This window comes from Caloenas nicobarica, chromosome 2 (genome assembly GCF_036013445.1).
Source record: "Caloenas nicobarica isolate bCalNic1 chromosome 2, bCalNic1.hap1, whole genome shotgun sequence".
In the NCBI taxonomy this organism is placed as follows: domain Eukaryota; kingdom Metazoa; phylum Chordata; class Aves; order Columbiformes; family Columbidae; genus Caloenas; species Caloenas nicobarica.
The window spans coordinates 29,948,959-29,963,087 of record NC_088246.1 but is presented as its reverse complement, the minus strand read 5'-3'; the positions used below and the strand labels follow the sequence as shown (position 1 = coordinate 29,963,087).

Genomic DNA, 14,129 nt, shown 5'->3' with positions numbered 1-14,129 from the left:
AAATAATGCATAGGTAAATAGATTATAGTAATGCATAGTTAAAATTGTCCCACCAAAAATGCCAGTTTCACCCAGAAGATAACGAAAATCAATCTAAAAAAACCGAATCAAACAAAAACAAACACAAAACCAACAACAAACAAATAAAACAAAACCCCCCTGATTTGGGCATCATTCAGAAAGTTGACTGATTGAAGCTGCATGTTTTGGCAAAACCTCAACTGTAGTGTTCAAGAAACAGCACAGATGAGACATGGAACAATGAACATAGGACTGATGCACAGCCTTTTCAAAAGGCTGCAAAAGCTGAAGGAGGCCAAACTGGAACATGTCCAGAAGATGAGCCTCAGCGTCCCTCACACAGGTGATCTGTGACAGACACAGCTTCTCCTCACTGCCAATCTGTTGCCTCCCAGTAAATTGCTCCTGTAATAACAAAATCTTGAATAGGAATGAATCATCAATGTCTTCATATCCAGAAGGAAGATAAACACATTTCCCCTTCTTACTGGGCTAAGGAAAAGAAATAATTGGAAGTTGAAATATGATCAGATAATATGATTGCAGAAGTAGTCAAGATAAGGACTCTTTTACAATATCAGCATGGATTAAGCTTTTTGAAAGTAACAGCAGAACTGTTTGAACAAGTACTGTGGTTTGTTTTGGTTTTTAATACTGCTTAACTGATCAAGATCCAAATCTGACTGGGGGAGTAGAGGGCAATGAAGGAAGTACACATAAAGTGATAACCAGGATTTTGGTCAGATGCTTTGCAGTTTGCCGATGTTCCAGAAAGATGCAAACTGCAAGTTTCCTCCTGCAACTGTGTAAGCTTCTTGATGGTAAATTATACTTGAATTAACATCCACTTCTGATGATCTGATTTAAGGATGTTTCGTTTCACATGCTTTTTAAAAACACATCATTAATATAATGCAATAATTCTAATCAAAGGGGGAAAAAAGAGCATAGATTTGTTCTGAAGTACTTTATTTGAAGACTAAATTTCATTTCAAGATTAGCTGTATCAACCAAGACATAATACTTCTGCTTACAAAACAAGAACAGAAGAAAACATGTGCCATACACTACACACACTTGGATACTTATAACAGCTTTGTTACAATCAGCAATACTTTTCTTCCATACAGAAAAGCATTTACTTAATATACTGGAGACAAAAAACTATCTGAAATCAATTAGTTACCATGTTGGGTTTTTTTAAGGTCCCCCACTGCTGCAAACTTAATCTCTGTATGAAAGTTATAGGAGGAAAATGCAGCTTATCTTTGCTGAAGATGCTTCATTCCTTTCTTTTCTTTGTACACTGCAGACCAGAGTACGGCAGTCGACATCTGCACACGTTCGGAGCGATGCATTTTCCTCCATGTTGACAAGGTAGTTTACATACAGCTGAAATGAGACACCAGATACATAGCATGTCTTCAGCACAACACAGAGTCATTTTTCTTCTTTGTCTCACTGTGCTAGCAGAATTGTTCCCTGGTGACCACACTGGGACAGTATAAATAAAAGTATAATGGAAGAGCTGAAAAGCAATGCCTCTCAATTTATGGCATTGTGTCTTCACTGGAATACAGCCACAGTACCTCTAGTCTTATTCGTGCTCCAATCCCTGTTTAAAATACTATCATTTCTGTTCTTTAAGGCACAGGCTACTTTTGAGATGGATGACTCCATGAAATTGAGGGAACAATAAAAATTCTTACTGAAACTTGCTCAAGCCACTTCCTGGATCCACATCCATGAGGAAACAGTTGCCACACAGTAGCTGTTGCTCACACACTGCCCTCCTGTTCCTCCACTCCCCAAAAGAAGGCCAGAGGAGGACTGGGCAGGCACAGCTTTAGCTGTCCTCCAGCTACACACCAGTTCAAGTAACAAGCCAGGGGCTGCAATTCGCTTATGAGCATCTGCACCAACAGAAGTCAAACTGGATGCAGATCTAGTTAGTTTGGGAACAGTGATTATTTTGACCTTAAGAACCAAAACACTTCTACCCGTATCGCTGGTGCTGGGAATGGAGCTAAGCATTTTGTAAACTCTGCGTCTCCCATACTTACCTTTTAATATCATCCTCTATCTCAATACACTAATGAATACAAATTATTAACATTGCCATTTGACCAGCAAAATGCTTAAGTATAATTTGTTAATGTTTGCTTGGCTACATATATTGCGAAAGAACTCACACTAGCTGATTTGGATTCCCACAGCCACACAAAAATTTCAAATGCAGAGGACTTAATCTGAAGACCTTGCACCCACAATATTGAGTTCAAAAGCAATGTTTAAATGAGTTTCAATTTTCCATGTTCATAAAATGTAATGAAGCTTCTAACCAACATCAGTAGCAATAGTGTTTCTGTAATGGCCATTTTCAGGCCTTTATACTGGGGTCTTTGCTTTATAGAAAATATTTCAGAAATACTGACAAGACATACCAAGAAATGAAATTGGTGACAACCAAAAACTGAATCTGAATTTACTTGAGGTGGAAAAGTTCTGTCTTTCTGACCAAATTGAAAAGCCATCTATTCCTTATGAATATTTGTAAGACCCTCAGTATGCAGAAGCAGCTCTCATTTACTATTCTAAGATACTTTCCTAGCAGCTTTGTTAGGCACTGAAGATTTGAACACTTCGTTCAAATGTTGGCAAGTCAAACAAGTAGAGAAAAGGACAAACAAAGAAGGCCAGAAGTCATTTACCTAAGTGACATGCTCCACCAACCCATCCAGCTGGACAGCTACAAATCCCAGGCGCCACACAAGCTCCATTATTCCGACAACCTTGGGGACAAATTGCTAGAAGAAAAGAATGGGTAAGTCAGCAGGATTTATAAAACTTATATAAAAGAATTCTGACAGAATGAAAGATTCAGGATGATACAAATCAAAATGGCAAAACAAATTTTCTTCCAGGCCAGACAACTCAACTGGCGTAACTCTAAAGGCATTTCCAAGACCACAGAAATGGAAAAAAATACATACGTTATTGTGTTACAAATTTTGGTGTGAATGCTAACAGATTTACACTTCAATGAAAAATAGTTTGACGCTATTTTGTCCGAGTATGTACCAATAATGTAGGTAATTTCTATAGTAATACAATGACATTTCCATAGTTATTAGCCTCTTAATCCTTTTAAAATGTTTTTGTTACTGCAGTTATATTTTTAATCATTATGTAAATACACAAGGTACTGTGAATGAGCCATGCCATGATAATGTCACCTTAGCATCCCTATTTAATAGCAAAATAATACAGGCACTTTAACTGAGAGAGGAGTTCTTCAAACATTTCTCCTAGGAGAAAGACAGGGTTTCATTTGGTTTGGGGGTTGTATATTGCTTTTTATACAAATCAAATGAGTAAGAATTCTATTCTTGAGAATGCAGTGATAAAAAACTGAGAAATCTGGCATCTAGAAAATTATTTCTATTTCCAGTGCCCTCTCAGCAGGCTGCCATCAGGACTTATTAAATGCTAACAGTTCCCGAGGCCTGTTAAGTCACCTGCTGTACAAAGAGCACGAGAATGTAGATACCCACCTTCTTGGCATCTTGATCCTGTCCAGCCAGAAGCACAAAGGCACTTCACAACTCCATTGACAGAGATGCATTCCCCACCATTCTGACAGCCACCTTCGCAGCTGACTGTGGAAGAACAGCAGACGCGGTGCATTTCAGAAGCAGCGTAGGGATTCAAATAATTATCTTTAAACAGCTGGTGTACCATCAACTGCTTGTTTTATCACATCTTCAAAGACTAAAGTTTCAACTAGTCAGAGCAAGGCACAGTTCCATAAAGAGTGAGGATGACAGAACCACGTCTGCAAATGCCAACTCAAAATGCAGTTAAAATTAAGCATGTGCTTAAAAGCTTGTTGAGCATTTAGTCTTAGAGTACCAACAAACAAACATTATTATTGCTATGGCACAGCTCCTCCCTTCCCCAGCTGTGAGCCAGCTGTTCATCAGCTACACCACAATAACTACTAACATGCACATTCTCATCAGACTTGCCAAATCACAGCTGGCAAGTCAATAACGTGGTCAAGGATTCACATATTTCCTTATCTGGCAGGACTTACACATAACAAAAAGAAGAAGAGATGAGGATATTACTTTGACAAATGACCCTAGACTACAGTTGAGCGGTGCCTTCCAAAAGACGAACTACCTAAGTCAGCCTCCTCATTCCAGAGTCATTCTACATGCCAAAGCCCTGAAGGCCTCATTAATGAAGCATTATTTATGCCAGACATACAGCTGGTATCAACTGTGGTGTGCACCATCTTTGAAATATGGCGTAATTACTGTTCTGTACAATCAAATGCATCCTTTCACAAGCATGAATGGAAGCATATACAACACCTTCACTGTACTGAAGAGAAACAACTATCCTTCATTATAAGGATGGACAGTTGGGATGTCTGCTTGATACTTGGTACAAAGAAGTCCAAATCTCTGTTCCACCGCAAGTTTTGAGCATAATTTCAGCTAACAGATTTTTGGCACAAATGCTGAACACGCAAGGACACACAAGTCAACTCCAGCAAAGCTAGAAAAGCTCTTCAAAGCTTGTTTGCATACCTCTGTCACACAACAAAAGTTAATGTGTTTAATATTGATTGTATTTGATCAACTGTTGTGACTGGGAGAAGTGTCTGAAGACCAGGAGAAAGCAAATGTCACTCAAACCTTCAAGAAGGGCAAAGAGGACACAAAGAACTACAGGCCAGTCAGCCTCACCTCAGTCTCTGGTAAGTTAATGGAACAGCTGATCCTGGAGACCATTTCCAGGCACATCAAGGACAAGAAAATCATCAGGAATAGTCACCATGGCTTCACTGTGAGGGTGACCAGGAAGTGGCATAGGTTGCCCAGGGAAGCTGTGAAGTCTCCACCCTTGGAGATATTCAAAAGCTGTCAGGACATGGTTCTTGGCAGCTGGCTCTAGGTGGCCCTGCTTGAGCAGGGGGGTTGGACAAGGTGACCTCCAGTGGTCTCTTCCATCCTCAGCCATTCTGTGGTTCTGTGGCAGTCTGTTATTGGACCACACTGCAGATTTGTATACCCAGGCTCCATGTGCTGCAGTACTCCACCCTAAAGGTGAATACAAGCACATCCCTTGCCTTACAGGGATAACATGGTAATAAATACAAGTAGGAGTTTTACCCAGATACAAACCCAAGTCTAGACTGTAGTATTAGCATAAACCAAATCCTCACTCTGCTTTTTCTATTTAAGTAGTACCTCTCACCTGGCTTCTAGTTTAGGCTCTTCTGAGAAGTTTAAGTACCCCTTCTGTACAGACCCCACAAACCTACATTTTCAGTTGGCTTTTAAGAAATTTCAAAAAAAAACCCAATAACCTTTTCCTGGAAAATGAAGCTGACCATGCTCCAGTTTATCTCATCGCTGTCAACACGGTTATGTCTACTCAAAATGATTAGTTATTTCCCAATACATTACACAACAGCACTGTATTATACAGATCTTCAGTAGAAGACACTTCCTCATCTTTCTTAGTCCTCTATAATGTTAACAATTTTGAAATCAAATTATTCTCGCTGGCAGTCGAATTCCCATTCAGTCTAGTTAACATCGCTATAGTTTAAGCTTGTGCAAACTCAGATGTTACCACTTTAGGTACACTCAGGTCATGCTTTCTTCATAAAATACCAAATGCAGCTTTATTAAAAGTTAAACAAAAAACCCCCCACCCCAGACAACCCAACAACAACAAGACTCCAGAGAGCTGCAAAAATTAGCTGAGTTCCTTCCCCAAGTATCAGTTATGCTACACTCCAAGTAAACTCCTGTAGCTATTACATATTTGAAGGAAATAAAGAAAATGCCCACAGAATAAACATCAAGCATACATAGAGGATCCTGTGAGGTGCTGCTTGCTGCTCTGACCACAGTCAGACAGAATGCTTATTAAGTTCTCAGCACAGTGATGACTGGCCAACTAATTTATCAGCCTCTGTTCAAAAAGAACTTCTGGAAACTTGTTAAGTGCCAAGTTGAGGCTTTTCTTCTGAAAGGAAAACAACACTTTCTTTTCCTTCAGTCTCTGGGGATATCTTGCCTACATTTAGCCCTCAAACTATTTCAAGATGGCTTCCCCTTTTATCCCAGAACTCAAGTTATCAACAGTAGCCTAATCAGTTCATAACAACATAACAATGTTTTCTTGGATTGTTTTTTCCAATCCATGCCTATATTCAATAGGCTTCACAAAACCATAAAAATTGGTGTTTGATGTTCCTTGTTTCTGTCATCTCCCGCTACCTATCAACAATACATTGCCATACATATCTTTGGCAACTTGCCCTCAATATATACTCAAAGGATACTACACAGAAGTTTCAACCACCTAATGCAGAGATATGTATCTATGCAACTCATCCCATTAAATTATTTAGAAAGTCTGTTATAGAGCTAAACAGAACATTTACATAACACAGAAAGAGGGTATTTTCCAGGGGATAAAATTGTCTCAGATTCTCACAATACATTTCAGTACATATACTCCACCCCATTCTCCTGCAAGCATGCAGATCCTCTAGGCCATGCATTTCTTGATAGTAAGGTCAGAGGTCTAAGGAATTAAGGTCATTATTTCAAAGTGCATTAGATGCTGGACTTGAGCAGCCCCAAATTATTTTTTTTCTGTTTTCAAACTTCTTGTCTTTCCAAGCTATCACTTGTTTGGGTTTTACTCACCTTTATGACAGTATCTACCCCCGTAGCCAGGCGAACATCTGCATTTTCCAGGTCTGAGGCACTCCCCACCATTTTTGCATTTTGGATAACATGTTGCTGTAAGACACACAACAAACAAAGCTTGAATAAATACTGGTGAAGGTTACCAAAATTACTTCTTAAGTACGTAAGAAATTGGCATTATTTTAGTCTCTGAGCACTCAGTTTGTCTTCACATTTCCAAAGATATATTTGCCCTACCATCCCACATCACCAATCAGGTGCAATAGCTTCCCTGCACAGAGAGCACTTCACCATTTCAAGCTTTTAAGCACTCAAAACTAAGGAAGCTTTTGGACTCTAAACAGAAGAGAGCTGTATTGAAGGGGAACAAAGGAACACAACTGGCCTGCCAAAGAAGCTTTTGATAATTGAAGTCAAGAAATGACAAGTGAGAAAAGAGGTGATAAGAAGAAATGATTGAATAAAAAGTGCTGCAGCTTCAGTGGTGCCTTCCAATTCTTAAGATGTAATATCAGACTTAACTCTTCACTGGATTCCTATATACCTCTCCAGAAAAAACACCAAAACACATGCTTCTTTCATCATATCTATTCTCTAAAACGTCTCCAGAAATGTCTGCACTTCCTTCTTCTCCACCCTCTTTTTTTGCCTCAGCTGACCTCTCAGAGACCTTTCTGAAATGTACAGTGTTTGTTTAGAAATCATCCCAGATAAATGTAAATTTTGTCATAACTGTAATTATCTGTTGGGAGAAAAACATCTATGATCATCACAGATTCTGCAAGTTTTTCATTGCTGACAGCTTGGACAAGTTGGACAAGGCACAAATAAAAAAAAAAAAAAAATCTTCATTTTGCAAAATTCTGGGTAAATCCAGTCAGATAAAAAATAAGTTACTTATCCCATAGCCCGCCCTGCTACTCATAAATCATTCCTGAATCAGCCCTAGTATCTGAGAAAACCGCTGTGAATAAATATTTTAGAAACCCATGTGTTTCAGAGAGTCTCATCTGCATTAACTGCAGGCGTGAGATGAGTTCTCTACACCACATTGCTTTATCCTTTGAGCGGGTGAGAATTTTGAAACAGGGAATAAGAGGGAAAACACAAGTAGTGAATAACACGACACTGATTTTGACCTCATATACTGTCAATTAACATATAGTTATTGCACTTTCAAGCAATCCAACAGAAGAATAAAGGATCTTTCATATCAGTATCTGCAGAACGTATATTTGCATGCAAATAAAGGACACAGACGTGTAGGAAAGCACTATTCAGCACTCAGCTCTGCATAACTATTTTCCCAGATGGTTTCAGTTAATCAGAAATGCCATAGCTCTTAATTTAAGAAAAACTCTATATCTGTGTTATTTCACATAATTTTATAAAGTTTACTTTACCTATTTATGTTAAAAGATACTAATATGGCAGCAGCATCAGAATGTCACTGTGAAGTCACATACACAGAGTAAGAGAGCAGCTCTGCCGAGAAGATCCAATACTTAAATTTGATACCACTTGCATAAATAAAGTATTGCAGGTGGGAAGCCCTAGCATGAAACGGGGCGGGAGATGAGGAAGAGAATAGCAATGAGATCCCAAATACTGTGCAGTACTGTGATCCTATTCCACTGGTCTCATCTATTAATACTAACTTTTACTATTTGGACTGCTGGATACTTTCCCATGCAAAACGTATTTATAGAAGAGAGCTGAAAAAAGACTCTCCGTGAGGCACGTATGTTTCATAAAGCGGGGATTTCAATAAAGGGCAAGGGCTGTGTGAAAGAATTAAATATTGTCCTGAATTCCACAGCCTCCAAACCACACTTCTTTGTTTTACCCTTTGCCAAAACATCTGCAACTCCTCCCAAACTTTTAAGAATAAGCAAGACTGTACCTCCAGTGAATGGGAGGGGTCTGACCTGCAGCTTCACAGCACAACATGATACCAGTGGCCCCACCAGAAGAAAGGTTACGCCACAAGCACCCTGAAGTATTTTACGATACACCTGTGTTCAGAGCTCCCTTAGGATTGCTCACAGGTGTTACAGTTGAGTCCACCAGAACTACTCTACACTTGACTTGTGTGTTATTGCAATCCCACTTTGAGCAATAAGACTTAGCAGGAAGAACTCTTTTCTAAGCAAGCCACTCAACTGGTGAGAATCTGTCTTAGAAAAAGTCTTGCCCAACTTTTTCCCCTCTATTATATCCATATTTTGCAATCGCACAGGCTAACGTATTCCAAAACCTACACTCAACATAGCATCTGTCTATATAATTACATCCATTTAGCTTCTAACCACAAATTCAAAGAAGTTTGAAGATCACCTATTTAAAATGAGAGTAAATATAACTTTTTCCAAACTGCCTTCAACTTTAATGAAATTCACTTCACCTTTTGTTAATTACAGAAGAGATTTTTCTCCTTCCCCTCTAAGCCGTCTCAATGGCCAGAAAAGGCTAGAGGCATCACAAATACTTTTTTTAGCCCACTATTTCAAGAACATGACACTTCAAGCAAAAAGCACCGTGCGAAACTGAAAAACACTTCTCTGCCTCCAGTCAGACAGACATGTGCCACCCTTCATTTGCATGTTTTTGGTGAGAGGAGGAAAAAAGTGAACTTATCTCTGAGTTTTCTTGACAGAAGAAAAGATGAAACTTCCTTTATCCAATTTTTTTTCTGCATTGATGACATTATCAGCATTCGGTGGTTCCTTTAACAATACCAGACAGTTCACCTCTCTAGTTCAAAAATGGATCTACATCACTGACAATCTTTCACACCTTCTCTAAACCCCAAAACGTGTAGGATCAAACAGTTGTTTGGAACGGCACATACTGCATAGCTATTCATCCCCACCACACAGCGCATTAGCTACACATCATTTGTCACCACCTGCTAGCGTTAGCTTCTAAATAAAACAACGCCCCACTAATGATTATGGTGCTGAATGAAATTTTCAGCATCCCATTTCAGAGTTTTAAAAAAATAATGTTTTAGATGAAGGGCATTGAGAACTAAAACGAATACCATACAAATTATATTACCTTTTCACACAGGACAAGAGGTAAGGCAGAAGAACATCTCCTGATATGGAATGTTACTTAGCAATTAGCCACAACACTCTGTGGTTAAACTTTTGAATAGTGGAATTAGAAATAGAGCATGTTAAATTAAATAGGGTTTAAACTTAAAGTCTTCTTGCCACTGTTTACTTTTTCATATTGGGTGACATTTTCAAAAATCCTTTGTCTCCCCTGGGAAACCAACAGGAACAGACTTCAGTTCCCCCCAGCTTTACGCCTCCCACCATGGAAATGAGATCTACAAATGACTCTGCGTCTGGCTCAGAAAGCGGTCAGGCCTCTAAAAGCATCATTCCTTACTCAGCCAAGTATTTAAACACGCACAGAGAAAATGCTTAAAGGAAGCTGATGCAGAAGCCTATCCTGTAAGTGGAGGTTTACCCAACGTTCAAATGATAAAATCCCATCTACTGACAACACAGCCATTTCCAACAGATGGGTCTACTCACCTACGTGAGTGAGTGAGTGTCTTCAGAAGGGAGCTGGCTCTTGGTTGTTCTCTATCAGTTTTGCTGTCATTGCCTCACCTCACCAGAACCTGGGTATCTCCACCCCCCTTCTTCCACCCCACCTGGTTTGCATCCTCCCAGCATCTAACCACCGCCTCACACCATCTCCAGCCCGGGCTCCTCAGACCTTCCCGGAGGGACCACTTGCAGGAAGGCTGACAGCCCTGAGCGTTCACACGCAGGTGCTTGTGCCCGGCCCCGTTCGGGTCAAGACACGTCCCTGAAGAAAGACTCTCACGTACATCCCCACAGCCGCGGGCAGGCGACGCACGGCGGGACGCCCCGTCTCCGGGCGCGGTGCGCGGCCATGCCCACGCTGCCCCTCGCTTTTCCCCGCCACCGCCCCCCGCCGGCCTCCCCACCCAGCAGCTCCCCGGAGCGCCCGTCCCGTTACCGTGCTGGCAGCGCTCGCCCTCGTAGCCCTTGGAGCAGAGGCAGGTGCCGTTGCCGAGGCAGAGCCCGCCGTGCTGGCAGCGCGGGCTGCAGGCGGCCGGCGGGCCCGCACCGAAGGGCAGGGCAGCCCCGCGGGCGGGCGGGGTGCCGGCCTCGCCGCCGCGCCACAGCCCGCACAGCGCCAGCCACAGCAGCAGGCGGGGCAACCCCCGGGAGAGCCCCCGGCCGCCGCCGTCCCGCCGCGCCATGGCCCGGCCGCCTCGCCCGCCGGCAGCCGCTGGCTCGGGCAGCTCGCCGCCGTCCCGCTCCGCTCACTCCCCTTTCATCCCTCGCTCCTTCACGCCCCCTTCGCTTTTCCCCTTTCCGTTCTCCTCCACTCCTCCTCCTCCTCCCCCCCGCTCCAGCGCCGGCCTCCCCCCGCCGCTGTCACTGCGGGTGGGAGCCCCACCCGGGGGTCCGGGACGGGCAGCGGGTTGCCCGTGCGCGGCCGGGACCGGGGCGGCAGCGGCCGCACGTCAGACGGCCAAGGACGCCCGCGGGACGCGGCCGCCGCGGCTGAAATAAACCAGCCCCGGGGGGTTTGCGGGCCGCGGGCTGGCCCAGGGCCCCACGCAGGCTGAGGATCCGCCGCGGGCAGCCGCGGAGCGGGGCCGCAGTGCCCGCAGGTGAAGGACTTCTCTGACCCTTCCACCCGTTTCCAGGATGGCACTGCTCTTGCCATGGAAGTGACCTCCCTCCCTCTTGCGAGCCTCCAGCATCTCTAGTTTCTATTCATTTTCATCTTCAAAGTCACCATAAGATGTGAATATCATGCAAATATCTGTTACGGTAGGACAAGGAGTAATGGTTTTAAACTAAAGGAGAGGAGATTCAGGCTAGACATGAGAAAGACATTTTTATACAGTGAGGGTGATACAACACCCGCACAGGTTGCCCAGAGAGGGGGTAGATGCCCCATCCCTAGAAACATTCAAGGCCAGGCTGGATGGGGCTCTGAGCAACCTGATCTGGTTGAAGATGTCCCTGCTCATGGCAGGGGGTGGGACTAGATGACCTTTGAAGGTCCCTTCTAACTCAAACTATTCTATGATTCCATGATCATGACACAATATTTGAGGGTGATTTGAGAGATAGGACTGATGTGCTGAACTCTCTGCCATTTTGCAGATGAGAAAACGGGAGGAATATGGGTTTCATGCTGCCACCTCAACCAGTGTGCCATCTCTGGTTATGGCTTGAATGCAATTTCGTGACAAATAAAATAGCAACTTATATCAGTTCAGCTATGAAAACATATTCAGTTGGAAAAACACACAGATGATCAGAACACTTTTTTTCCCTCATCACTTCCCATCTTTCACAAGCACTTCCTATAATTTTAAATGTTTCCCAGAGAAGGCACACACTTCCAGTGCCAAGACTGAGCCCAAGGGATTTTTTTCAGATGAGTTCGATTGACCAACCGCAATAAAAAGATAGTATAAACACCTATGCAAAGCATCTACAGAAAAGTGAAACAAACCTCATGCCTTTTGAAAAACTAAGGAAAAAACAAGTCAGTCTTCAACAGTGAGATTTGATTTTTAATTAGTTTTGCGAGTGGCATAAAACAGTTCAATTTGTTGCCTAGATGAAGCAGTAGCATGATCTGGTAACCAAATTCACGTTGGCTGGAAATTAAAATTTGTGTAATTGCTTGATAGAATAAAAGGCAAAAGTATTTCCGCTGGAAAACTGGCTTTGATCCCTTTTCACACCTACAGACTGTGAAAAATACAGTTCCTAGAGGGAGTAAAATACAAGGCAAATCTGTTACTGATAGTATGAGTTGCTGTCTGGCTTCTTGCACAGATTAAGGCACTTGTGATCATTGTGAGACCGTATTTAGCTTTTCAAGGAGCAAAGTAACATGTTAAATGATTAAACAAGAGAAGCCCAGAAGTGCTACTAAATTATTGCCTGAAACAGGCACAATTCCCCTCTTGTTTGTACCCAGGCAACCAAAGCACCTTTTAAATTACACGTAAAAACAATTGAATTGCATTCATCCTGTGCAAACCCATGTCGGAAATATCCTTTCATGTAGTACTGATGCTGAAAAAAAACCACAACCAAAACCAAAAAAACAATGACGAAAACCCCAAACAAACCAAAAAACCCCCAACAACAACCTGAACAAACAAACAAAACCACAAAACAAAAAAACCTAGTGATCTAATTACTCGTGTATAATTGCCATAGTCTGTAAATTTGCTATCTAGGAAAATAAACATCCAAATCCTGTTCATATTACAGTTCCAGTTGTGGTGAGGAGAACAGTGTCTCATAGTTTTGTAGACAGTATTCCTTCTTGCAAGTACCAGGGTAATTGGATTGTGCAGTGAGAGCACTCTTGGTAAAATTCCTTGCCAGAAGTATATCGGGGAATAAATTCTTACCAAAAGGAAGAGCTTTGTTTATGCCAACCCCACAAGAGCAGAAGGAGAGAAGAAAATAACTGAGATGCTGACTCTGGGCTTTATTGTTCTCTGGGTATATGATAGCTGTGCACTTCCTTGACTTCTGCCAATAACTTTGCCCATATTGAATTCTTCACAGAATTATTTTTGTATTTTTGTCTTTTCTCCAGTTTAATGTGTAAGTGTGCCTTTCTGATATTAATGCCTAGCAACAATTCATTCATACAGAATTCTTTTCAGGTTTCTTCATTATTCATGTGAAGAGTCTGATTTTTGAAGCACTATTGATTTTCAGCCCCATATCCCAGCTTCCCTGTTCCAAAAGATGACTTCTGGTGGCTCAGGTTAATTAAGAGCCCCTTTTTAAAATTTCTCTCCAGGTTTCCTTTGAGGATGTTAAAATAATTAATACGGAATAAAATAATCATATTTTGAAATACAGCAAGTGCCCCTTCAGTGGAAATAATTAAATGCAAAGATTATATTAAATAAGCTTGCCCAGGTGTTTCCTTGAATAAAGTAAATTTGTTTAAACTTTATCTTCTGTAGGAAGGATTAGACTGCTTCACCATCTTTGTGCATCTGAATTCATCTCGGGGCTTATCAAATTTGCTGAGTGCATGTCTGCATTTTAAAGGGATTGTGTCATGTTAACAGAGGTTCTCATTGAAAACAGAAACGCTTCCAGGCATCCAACATGTTTTAGCCTTAGAAGCACAATCTGATAAAAAAATGATGGCAGCTAATGGAGTTGCTAAGTAGAGAGTTAGATGAAGGGAATTCACATTCATTCGTTCATGTCAGAATGGTTATATTTGATACTTAGTTTCAAACTAAAACCAATGTAAAGCCTTTTTAGGACTAGGACATTCACAGGCTCATTTTTTGCCTATTTGAACAGTAGAGGA

At 41.7% G+C, this 14,129-nt stretch overlaps 1 protein-coding gene across 1 annotated transcript; it reads right to left on the bottom strand.

Moving 5' to 3' along the window:
- Positions 1-989: 989 nt before the first annotated feature.
- On the bottom strand, positions 990-11,078 carry LOC135986126 (von Willebrand factor D and EGF domain-containing protein-like). Its single transcript, XM_065629943.1, has 5 exons — positions 10,764-11,078; positions 6,759-6,854; positions 3,576-3,680; positions 2,733-2,828; positions 990-1,413 (listed from the first exon to the last, which is right to left on the bottom strand). The coding sequence occupies exons 1-5, from the start codon at positions 11,008-11,010 to the stop codon at positions 1,304-1,306; spliced, it is 654 nt and encodes a 217-aa protein (XP_065486015.1). The 5' UTR covers positions 11,011-11,078; the 3' UTR covers positions 990-1,303.
- Between the last annotated feature and the right edge of the window lie 3,051 nt (positions 11,079-14,129).